The following is a 12,380-nucleotide window of genomic DNA, read 5'->3' on the forward strand; positions in this document are numbered from 1 at the left end:
GTGTATAGGCTACTGGTTGCCAGCAATCCCAGGACACACTAAGACAGAAAATGGCATAGTGTAGTGTTTCTTAAAGGGGTATGCCACTATTTTGGGGCTTAATACAGTTAGAATCGTTGGCTGGGGTTTAAAAAGGTGGTGAAGTGTCTTATTTTTCATGTTAAGCGTTGTCTTGCTTTAAGACAAGTTAAAAGAGGGAATATGTCGCTAAGCTAGTGAAAGTCAATGTATCCGTGTAGCATGCTACACGGATACATTGACTTTCACTAGCTTAGCGACATATTCCCTCTTTTAACTTGTCTTAAAGCAAGACAACGGCTTACATGAAAACTAAGACACGTTACCACCTGTATAAACCCTGGCCAATGATTTTAACTGTATTAAGCCCCGTGTTTAGCCGGATCACACCGCACTCTCGATTAAAAGGTGCCAAACATAAACAAAAACTGTGTAAAATTGAAAGAAAAATGTCTGCACACTTAAATCCCCTTTGTGTTCTTTTTAATAGGCCAAGCTTTCGGTCTACTGACCTTCCTCAGGGCTCCTGTATTAAGCCCCGAAATAGTGGCATACCCCTTTAACCTTTTTTTTCCTTTCCCCCCTCGCTGTGTCTGAGACAAGCCATGCCCCTTCAACCCAAAATTATACCCATGTTTAACGCAGTAAAAATTACAATGCCTCTTGCTCAAGACATTTATCAATTCCTCCATGACTTTTTAAAATGTAATTTTGCAGGGTTGTCACCACTTTGGACAGAAGCAAAACTGCTAAACTGAGCGCTATTTTGAGTGAGGCATGGTGCAGACATCAGATAATGCCTCTCCATCAAGACATAATTCTTAACTGGTGTTTGTTTTCCACTGGGCAGGGCAGCTACACCTGAGCGATTAAGCTCAATCGTGATGGCGCCATACTGCTTTTGCTGAGCAGCGCGCATGCACACTTTGCCATTTTGATGCATTCTGGTTAGAATTCAACATTCTGTTGAATATCAGACCAAATTTTTATGACAAATGAAAATGTAAGAAATTCAAAAGGGTGTACAAACTATAAACGTATTCCTGTCATGGTTGGTACATAGACATTTATCAGTATCTAACAATTGTGTTATTGTGACATTGCGAGTTCCTCAATGTGACATGAAATGCATGACACATGTGACTGGATTTCAAACCCAGAGACACGTGTCTGAGAGAGAAACTGAGAGAATCTCCATGCAAGACAGGTTTTTTTGTGTGTGATTGTAGGCCTAGTACTTTTGCAGAATGTAGTTGCGTTCTTGAATAAGCCAATCAATGCTTCAGAAAACATGGGTTTATCTGAAAGCTATAAAAAGCTTAAACATGGCTAATTTCAAGTGTTTTCAATGGGCAAGAGAAACTTTCAGAAACGATTCCTCTGTTTTCTACTTCAAGAAGTGGACACATTCAATCTATGATTGAATCTATGATTGACTGAATATGCCCCCAGGCCTACTTGCAGCCTGTGTTCTTGTTGCTAGTCACATTGACAATATTAATGTTCTGTTCCTTCCATCTGTAAATACTCAGTTTGTTCATTGGTTCACTATAGCCCTCTGGTGGTGTAGAATCTCTGTTCAACAAGTTTAAAATATATAAGAGGAAGAAAGTTTGTAGCTTGTACATAATAGAAATACTTATACATAATAATAATAATAATAATAATAATAATAATAATAATAATAATAATAATAATGCTGTAGGCTACTGGTCTCACAACACCTGTAAACCGCAAAAAATGGTGTGAAACTGTCTAATGCACAAAATGTACAATCCTAATTGCAAATGTATAACCTCTTTTTTATCATTATTTATAGATTCTGAATTACTGATTTTGTTGGGGTTTTTTTTGTTTTGTTTTTTTGCTGTTGTTGTTATTCTACTGTATGTCCCAACTGATGATGATCCGTCTGATGATATTGAAACCTTTGACTTCCAGTTCCTTGAGTGGTTCAGAATGATGGGCATTTCATCTCGGCAGATGGCACTGACTTTGGGCCATAATGCGATAAGGTTTCCTTCTTTCATACAAGAAACGTTGTAGTTTGCAGAATTCGATTTACATTCACAATGTTCAGAGCTAAAATTAGTTTGTAAACCAATATTGGTCTTTTGTTGAGCTCCGTTTAAAATAACCACTCGAGCTGCCAACCAAAGGCTGCTTTTTATGGCTGTCACACAATTGACATTGCTAAACAAAGCCAATAGTAATACACCGTCTTCATTCTGATATCCAATCACAGCCAGCTTTGTTGAAAAGTAAACATTTGAGGCGCGCGATGATCGGATCGGATTGCGATGTAGTTTATAATGCTAGCTTCTTATGAAGACAAATAACTGAAGTGCTTACAACTACTAGTAGTATCATATAGCCTCAGTCCGGACGCATGTGCAGATTTTAAGTGAGTTTGTGCAGGAAAAAGTTCGCTACGGTCGATATTTTTAGCACACCCCTTTGCTTTTTGCTAATCGTCTCCGCACGTTTTGTTGTCACCTCGCTAGCTAACTAGCTAGCGATTACAATGGTAGATAATCAAATCTAATCTTCCAGGTTGGTTAGTTGCCTGGAGAATTGCAAAAGTGGAGTCTACACAGACAAGGTAGAGCGAGATAGGTTGTACGCTGCAGTTTGAAAATTAAACGGGTAGAAAATATTGTGGCAAAGGAAGTTAGCTCCATCTATCTACTAACAGTTATGGCGGAATTCCTTGAAGACCCGTCAGTGCTTACTAAAGAGAAACTCAAAGGTGAGTTGCTGGCTAATGATGTCCCTCTACCGAGCGGAGAACAGAGGAAGGACGTTTACGTTCAATTATATTTGAAGAACCTCACTGTCTTGAACAAGAAAACTCCTCCTCAAGACACATTTTCGAGTGATGATGAACTACCAACTCCTGTTGTCGCCAATCGGACACGGTCCTCCGGAAGGGTAAGTTGAACTAGCATGCTAGCTAATTGACATTAGCCTAACGGGCTCATTTTTGCTAATGCAACAAAGAGGGTTCCTAAATCTTGCAGTCTAACAAAAACGTTTTTCGGTGCAATAAGTTACTCTTGGTATTACGTGTGTTAAGAGCGGTTTCTAATTTATCACTGCTGGTTAATTACTTATCCGATATAAAATGTTTTTCATTCATAATAGGTAGGTCTACTCAAGGATCTGATGTTTCACTTCGTTCGACCGACTACCCAATTGCTTTCGTGTTTGGCTAACTTTTAACATGGTGTGTTGGTTGAAAGTGGTGCATTCGAGAAAATAATGACATAATTGCACATTAAAGTATGTGGAAGTAAAACAAACAGTTCAGCACCGCTTATTCTAGCGTTATTTGAAATAGCGGAAACCACGGGTATGACAACATTACGACGTTTCCCGTTCACCCACAGGTCCAAAAGCGAACGGTATTGTTTTGCTCTTCAGCAGTGGTTTTTAAAGCATTCCAGTCCCAGAGCAACGCAGCAGGAGCAAGAGCTGACATGAATGAATGAATGAATGAATGAATGAATGAATGAATGAATGAATGAATGAATGAATGAACGTAGATGTTGAAGGTTGGGTGGAGCATACATCTATAATGTCTTCCAAATCTCAATTCCCCCACAGTAAAGCTACTTTATACAGCAATATTTAATCAGTGGATATGAAATGGGATATGTGTCCTAGAAAGAAAAGGAAACACTTATGACATTGGCATATGTTTGTAGATCATGATGGTTACTGATGAACACAGGCAAAGAGACCTGTGACCTCCACCATGCTGTGTCAAGGGTGCAGTGGAAGGGTAGAGTAGAGTAGAGTAGAGTATCGTTTATTGATCCCAGAGGGAAATTAAGGTGCCAAGTAGCATACACACATAAATAAAGACATTACCCACAAGACATAATACACATATTTACACATAAAATAATCATATATAGCTTACTGTTGCATACATTTTGCCAAGGCATCTCTCTCTAACACACACACACACACACACACACACACACACAACACACACACCAAATATAAAGTGTAAAAGTCCACAGTGTTAACATGTGCCTTAGCCAAGTGGCACATAGAAGCCAAGACAAAGTGTTCATAAAGTGTCCAGGAGTGTCCATAGTCTCTCTGCCTAGTACAATGTCCATAGTATTCCTTGGAAAAAAGGATTGGGGGGGGGGGGGGTGTCGCCCCCTGTGTCACTACACACACACTCTCTCTCACTCACACACACACACACACACACACACACACACACACACACACACACACACACACACACACCAAAAATAAAGTGTACATAGTGTCACCTGTGCTGGGTGGCCAAGACAAAGTTACCATCAAAGTGTCCAGGAGTATCAGTAGTCCAAGGGGTTACACACGTCAACTGTGTCTCTCCACACACACACACACACACACACACACACACACACACACACACACACACACACACACACACACGGTGTATAGAGTCTTTTGTTACTCACTGTACAGAATATGCAACGGGTATGGGGGCTGGATGAGAATGTAGACTGGACACTTGCACATTTATTAAGGCTTTTTATTTAAACAAGCATGTATTTATTTGTTGGTTTTGTTTTAATACCAATATATGTATTATTTTATTATTATTATTGTTATTATTATTATCTCAGAAAGCTGCAAAGAAGACGGACAAACCCCAATCAGATGAGGTTGACATCTCTGGCCTCTCTGATGAAGCTCTGAAAGACCAGTTGCTGACGCAGGGCATTGATGCAGGACCCATCGTAGGTGAGCTTCAAGGTCATTTATCAGGTGGCATGTTTGGACAAAACGTGGATTTTTTTTCCGCACACCTCAGCTGGCAGGTGCAACGGAGATGGCCCATGAGTCACTCAGGAGACAACTTGAAAAAACTCACGCACACTGACCATTTAGCTGTTTTTGCTTTAATGAACAACATTTCGGTACAGACGTTTTGCCTGATGAAGGTCTTGTACCGAAACGTCGTTCATTAAAGCAAAAACAGCAAAATGGTCAGTGTGCGGGAGTTTTTTCAAGATGTTTGGACAAGAGACACATTACTGCTTTTTGTGCGTGCTTGCACATATACAGATACAGACATGAGTCACATATACAGCCATATCATGAGAAATTCCTTACAGCATAATTCTAAACCAGTTAAAACATGAACCAGATTACGCTGAAACTTTTCTCAAAACAATGATGTTGATAGTAATAATACATGTTAATCTCTGTAGCTGACGAATTCGTGTTTTTAAATATGGTGGTTGATGTTCTAATCTAGACTGATTTGTTGTCTTGTTCTAAAGCGTTGAGTGTGTTTTTTTGCTTCAGCTTCAACCCGTCGGTTGTATGAGAGAAAGCTGGAGAAGGCACTCGACGGCTCTGCCGTTGTGGCGCCAGCTGCTCCTGAGCCTACCACCCTGAAAGCAGACAGCGGTCAGAATGGCAACACAAACTCTGTGCAAGAGGACCACTACAGTGATAAGGAGGAAGGTCAGTGGGTACATGTCTATTCCCTTGTGTCTCTATGTAGGATTAACAGTTTAATTAATCACTGTCCCGAGTAGCCCATGCTTATTTGAGTCATTAGTTAGTGAACGATGACTCGCGGCCACTTTCAAGGTCTGTCCGCTGAGAACCCCAAATGTACGTTTTGACAGAGCGGCCCGCTTCTCATACGAAGAATCGCTTTGCATACTGTATGCAGATTTTTATCAACTGCTGGCATTCTGTGATGGAAAACATTCTCACAGCAAGCTTATTTAAACAGCATTTTTATATGACGGTGTAGATTTTGAGACGGGCATGCCACGGACACTGCGCAAACTACGTAATCCTACATTGTGCCCCTTTTAAAGCTTTCCAAAAGATTTGCTCTGCACATCTGTACGTTCTATCCATAGTTTTTATCTCCTCATGCGCCTGCGTCTAGACTTTGAACTACATATCGCTTGGTGCATCTACTCAAAAAACTACTATAAATAAAAGGATGAGATCCACACACGCTCATCAAGCCGAAAAACTACAAACCCCAACTCCGATGAAGTTGGGACGTTTGGTAAACAGTGAATAAAATCAAAATGCTATCATTTTCAAAACATTCAATCTATTCATTAGATGGAGAATAGTGAAAAGACAACATATTAAGTGTTAAAACCGAGAAAAAATATTGTTTTGGGGGACATATGTACTCATTTCTAATTTGATAAATCCAACACGTCTCAAAAGAGTTGGGACGGGGACAATAAATGGCAGCAAATGTCGAGGAAGACTAAAAACAAAACAAAAGACAACACTTAACAGTTAAATACATTAACCGATGAGATGATTTGATATAAAAAACAGTGTTAATTCCTATCTTGGACATGATTTCACCAGCTTAAATGGTGGGTGTATTCCTTGTCATGTTTTGCAATGTTTTCCTTTCTGTAGTGCTTACAGTGTGACAGGTCTTGACCAAAAACCCACCATTTTATCACCTGCTGGTCCCTATGATGGAGCCAAACTGTTAAAACATAGTAGATTATGCAATTTGACCTTACTATGTGGCAGTACTCGAAGATCTCCCTTCAAAATATAATGCATGAGTGGCTTTTCATGCTGTTTAAACCCCATTTATACCATTCAGCACTGTATTTAACTCTACTGATGAGTGAGAACATCTTAACCAATGCACTACTGCACCCGCATGCCATCATGGAGGCTGACTTTTGAAGCTAGCACTAACACAAGTTGGATGGTCCATTTTTACTGTAGCACAGGATGTGCAATGCTCTATTATTGTCAAAAAGAATGGACTTCTACAACTTCTGCTGACTTCTGTAAGCAAAGGACAGTTTCCCATGTCTTCTGGGTCTATTTCAAGTGAACTCAGGTGCTTAGGAGAATGTTACACCCCTGTATCATTTTCATGCATTAAGCATTCTTAATATGGTAAATTTTCAATAGCTCTAGCACTCCAGGAATTAGAGTGAGACTACAGCCAATATATATTTCATGATGTCATGAACCTATACAATGATTTTATTAACAAAAATATGTCTTATATACACTCAATCGTGGTAAATCAAAGGGAATTCAAAAATGTATGTAATAACTATGGTAATTATTCCCTTTGCATCTTTAATTCTGAGTGACTCAGCCTCTCTGTGATGATCTTATACCTGGACACCCATATTGTCCGTCAGTACAATTCATTTTGAAATGTTCTTCTTTGTTGTTTTATCTTATTTGGATGTTTACTAAATTTCACTGATCCCCGTCCCAACTCTTTTGAGACGTGTTGGATTTATCAAATTAGAAATGAGTACATATGTCCCCCAAAACAATATTTTTTCTCGGTTTTAACACTTAATATGTTGTCTTTTCACTATTCTCCATCTAATGAATAGATTGAATGTTTTGAAAATGATAGCATTTTGATTTTATTCACTGTTTACCAAACGTCCCAACTTCATCGGAGTTGGGGTTTGTAATAAAAAGGCTGTGGACATAAGCTGGAATACCAGACATTCCGGGTCTTGCCCATTTTCAATGTGTTGAGACTTTGGAAACATTTGGGCACATTGAAAATGGGTTAGACCCAACACGTCTGATACTCCAGATGATGATTTGAAGATGAAAGATTTTTTAAAATTATTTTTAAATTGATAATTAACTCCCAGCTGTGGTGTCGTTTGTTTTCCTTACAGAGGAGGCAGCACCTGAATCAGTACCTCAACTTGTTCTGGAGCCTGAGCCTGAACCAGCCCCTGTAGCCAGCAAACCAGCCAGAAGCAGAGGAAAGACCCCCGTCACAGTCAGAACCAGCAGCAGACGACAAAATAAGGCAAATTACCACAACAATACCTTTTATTATCAGGGGTGTGTTCCAAAAAAGTGGTTAATTGATTAAGCAGGTTAATTTAACCAAAAAGAAGTGGGAAACCAGCTAATGGATAGCTTGCATACAACATGTAGTTGAGAATATGAGGACTCTGGGCTCTTCTATTAGGTGATTTGTCACTACATCAGGGTTAACATTATCTGGTTTACTACTTGCATTTAAACGGATTACACCGCACCCACAATTAAAAGGTACCCAAGATGAACGAAAACTGTGAAAGAAAAATGTCTGCTCTGCACACTTAAATCCTTTTCTTCATTTAGTGGCCAAGCTTTAGCTTTCGGTCGACTGTCCTTCCTCAGGGTTCATTTGTTTTTGTTTTTAACATGTTTGTGCTTATCTATGTGTCAGGTGGTGGAGGAGAAGGCCGCAGCTGTAGAGGCGTCGGCAGTGGTGGCTGAGGAGGATAATCTTCTGAAGGAGATGTTTCCTGAACAGGTTGCTACCCCAACAGGAATCAGGTAAATAACAACCGTCTTGGGCTGCTTTCCCTCCTGGTTTTGTTTTGATAAATAACACCAGTCCTGTGAGTATTCCAATAACATGACTAAGTGATAAACCTGGCTAAGTTAACCTACATTAGGTGGTGAATATGCTAATAGATGGCCCAGGTGTCCCCAACCTTTCTGGGTCAGAGGGCTACCAAGGGCTATCCCCGGGCTACTGATGGCTACCCCCGGGCTACTTGTTGTTCAGAATCCTCTACCAATGTCTCGACATTGTTCTCAAATCACACTATGACTTTATATTCTTTATAGGTTATAATGGAAAAATCTCATATTTAAATGAAGAAAAACATTAACTGTGACTAAAATCTTGTGGTCGTAACATCCTTGGTGGGCACCTCTGGCGCCCGCGGGCACCACGTTGGTGACGCCTGGCCCACAGTATCGTTTAGTTCAGAGAATAAGGACTACAGGCTCTTCTATTAGATGATTTACCACTAGCTCCAGGTCCTTAACCTGCATTACTACTCAGCCAGGCTCTTGGCATACTCTCCTGGGTTGCTTTCACTCCTGTTTTTAAAAAAAATACAAACCCTGAACCATGTTCTTGTCATTGCTCCAGGATAGTTTTATATTCACATATGACATGTTACTAGAACAGAACAAATAAGCAAACAAGCGCACTGTAAATTAAACGTTCCTGAGGTCAATTGACAATGGGCCTTAGATCAACCTGACCAAGTAGTAGTGGGCAACAGATTGTGTTTGCTTGGAACAGAGGACAATTGTTGCTTTCACAGCAATACACTTAACATTTCAAATAGCTTCACACCTTTCAAATTACTTGTTGTTACTAAGACAAAGGTCATGGACATTTTTCTGAATTTTGGTCTGGAATACAGTCTACATATCTGTAGAAAGACAAATTTCTCCACTTTGAGATCGTCTTCTGAAACTACAACAATTTACGATGAGATCTCATAGGGTGTGCCCTATTTTTATTTTATTTATTTTTTTAACCCTTTACCCACCACTGTACTTAACTTTTTTCTTGTTTTTTTGTCACCCATCGCAGCGCCACCTGTCGGCGACCGATCTATGGTGCAGCAGGGCGGCCGGTGAAGCCCCTGAACCTCTGGAGCGAGGACAGCGTGGTGCAGCAGCGTACCTACACCGAGTGCTCCTCCGTGCTGCACGCTAGCAGGCCCACGCTAGCGGCCTCCCCCGCCCAGGGCTCCTCGCGGCTGGGCCGCTGCCTCTCCCTGCTCCTGCGGCTGCTGGTGCTCCTCACCGTGGTGGCCGCTGTCTTCTACACCTACCAGCACGTGGACAGCGAGCACATCAGCTACGTCCAAGAGCTGCTGGAGAGCACGGGCATCCCAGCGCTCCTCGCCGGTGGGGGTGGTGATGATGACGCAGCAGCAGCAGCTGTGCCGGTGGCAGGACAGCACAGCGCCTGAGCAAGAGACACTGACCCCCTGTAGCCCATCCCAACCACCCCACCCCACCCCACCCACTGCCCATGTAGCGCCACCCTGACCTACGCCTCATCATGATTATCTGAATAACAATTATGGCTCGTCTCTCCAGCAGTCTGTTGTCACTAGCTCATGCGGATGGTCATAGCAATCTCAGTGAAGTTGAAGAGAAGGTAGTTTATTTTTAAGAATCGTGTGTGCCGGATTTCATTACCTATTGAATGAGTTGGGGACTTTGTTTCCTTTTGTCTTTTTAAAGCCAGGTAATCATGCATGGTTGTGTTTTGTCTTGTCTTCAGCGCTTCAGTTTTTTTTTTCTTCTTTTTTTTTTGAGAACATGAGTCCTTCAGAGGTTATCTGTCGTGCAAGGATTTTTAAGTAAGGGCTTCAACATTCATACTTGTGTTTTTGGTTTCAAGTATAATGCTTTCAAGGTGGTATTTTGAGTGACAATTGATACATTTGACCCAACACGGCAAGGTTTTCTTAATTTAATATTTTTGTATCATGATTTTCTATTAGTATTATTATTGTTTTTAATAAATTCAATTGGCAGCTATCCTCTTATTAATACTGCGATTTTTACGTTCTACATTAGATTTACCCCATAAATGTTATTGTTTTCGGGGGGGGAAATGACATTTAGGCAATAAAGATTTTTTCTAAAGAAGAAAAAAGGCAGAGTATAACTTTTCATTTCCTCTTTGAGGATTAAATAAAAATGTGTGAAGTTCAATGCCTTTCACTGTCACCCAGTGCAATTGTAACATTCTGCTTTACCCACTGTTATTCAGTTAATCATTGATTTTCAGTGATGCACTGCTGTTTCTGACATCTGCAGTTTTTGAAATGAACTGCTGAGAATGTTGTCATTATGATTATCCAAAGTCACTAAAGGACTGCGTCTCTTGATTGCAACATTTAAGCAGAGTGTAACCTGAGCAATTATTCAGGGCGTAACACACTGCCATGTTGGGTCAAATGGTTTTTGAAAATGATTTGGGGTGGAAATAAAACTGTTTTCTTTCGTGTCAAGTAGCAGTAGAGCTCAGTTTGTACAAGAGAAGGGCATTTGAACCCGCCCCTCAGTATTAACTTGGGGTTACATCAAGTGCCAGATACTACTAGCAGTCCACCATGATAGTGTTAGTCAACTAGATACTAGACAATATGTGGAGGTGATTTTCTAAAAAAATAAAAAAACATGATTTAGTGAACTCACTTTTGGGTTCTGACAGTACCAGCTGAAGAGCAGATGTTGAAAGCACAGGGATGGCCAGATAGATAACTGACTGCACTGATTGTTTTTTGTGAGTGTATTAACTGTTTGTGATGTGGCATTTGTATTTGTGTGAACCAAAATATACTACTGTAAATAAGTGTAGACCAGTCAGCAATTCTGGCCAAAACATTTTTTTTCCATCTTGGTTTTCTACTGAACATCTGGTTGTGGATTCACCCTCCTGAATCCTCATCAAAAGGACTTTTATTGTGAAGAATCTTGCTAAATACAAATGGCACGTTTTTACTGTTTCAGTAGCTGTGAATCATCAGTTTTCTATTTTTGTAATGGGCTTGAGCAAAACTACTGACTTTTTAAAAATAACCATTATTTGTAACCGATGCAACATTGCATTAGCTGTGTCTGCAGTGGCATAGTTTAACGAGGTGGTTAATTTTGAACTTGACCATTGTCATCTGAGGCTTTTGTTTCATGTTTTTTTGTGTGTGTGCACATGTACATGTCTTGCCTAATAAAAACTAAACATTACTAGTCTTCCTTCACACTTTTTTAAGTTCCATCTTCATTGATTAGTGTGAAATCAATAGCCTCTCATTGTTTATTGATAACAAGACTCACTGGTAAAATCATTCAATGGTGGTTTTGGACCAGGAAAAGGACTAGTATGTCAATGAAAGTGACATTTTGTCACGTCAGGTCTTCCATATTCACTGTAAATCACTACCCTAAATACTAGATTACATACCATGTTTTTCTCAGGTAATTGCCTTAACTAATAGTCTGTTGTGTGTCATTACTAACTTGAGTTTTCAGCAACACTGAATCTGTTTAACAGAACATCTTTAATTTGGCATGCCAAACTTTCTTGACATAGTATTGTGCAGTCTTGTGTACTGTATAGTTCTGAATGATCTTGCCAGTTTAGAAGTATAAGCTGTGTTTTTCTTTTATCTCAGTGTCAACTTGCCCTGAAAAGCAGCTATATGTTGTCAGTGGTATTGCACTTCATCACAAAAACAAATAAAAAGTGTCTATGACTGTCTGTGATCTCATTCTGGTTGGGTACAATGATGCAACAGTTAATGTGGCAGCTACAGTTGTTTATTTTTTATTTATTTATTTTTAAAACGGATTGTGATGCATGTCTGAGTGTGTTGCCTCAGACTGCGTTGGGATGGGAGACGTACATGTGTTGGTGGAAGGACAGTATGTAATGCTAGACTTCAGTGTGTTGTTGCCTCTGCAACTGAGACAGATGTGTGTTGTGTGTTCCAGCTCTTCGTGGATGTCATGCATCATCACTTGGGTAAATGCTGCCC

General features: G+C 40.1%; 1 protein-coding gene across 1 annotated transcript; it reads left to right on the plus strand.

Annotated features, from left to right (window-relative positions):
- The first annotated feature begins 2,285 nt into the window (after positions 1 to 2,285).
- Positions 2,286 to 11,603, plus strand: tmpob (thymopoietin b). The gene is made up of 6 exons (XM_063197619.1): positions 2,286 to 2,949; positions 4,656 to 4,773; positions 5,341 to 5,502; positions 7,701 to 7,837; positions 8,246 to 8,355; positions 9,416 to 11,603. The coding sequence occupies exons 1-6, from the start codon at positions 2,716 to 2,718 to the stop codon at positions 9,798 to 9,800; spliced, it is 1,146 nt and encodes a 381-aa protein (XP_063053689.1). The 5' UTR covers positions 2,286 to 2,715; the 3' UTR covers positions 9,801 to 11,603.
- The last annotated feature ends 777 nt before the right edge of the window (positions 11,604 to 12,380 follow it).

The sequence above is a fragment of the Engraulis encrasicolus genome, chromosome 4, assembly GCF_034702125.1.
Source record: "Engraulis encrasicolus isolate BLACKSEA-1 chromosome 4, IST_EnEncr_1.0, whole genome shotgun sequence".
In the NCBI taxonomy this organism is placed as follows: domain Eukaryota; kingdom Metazoa; phylum Chordata; class Actinopteri; order Clupeiformes; family Engraulidae; genus Engraulis; species Engraulis encrasicolus.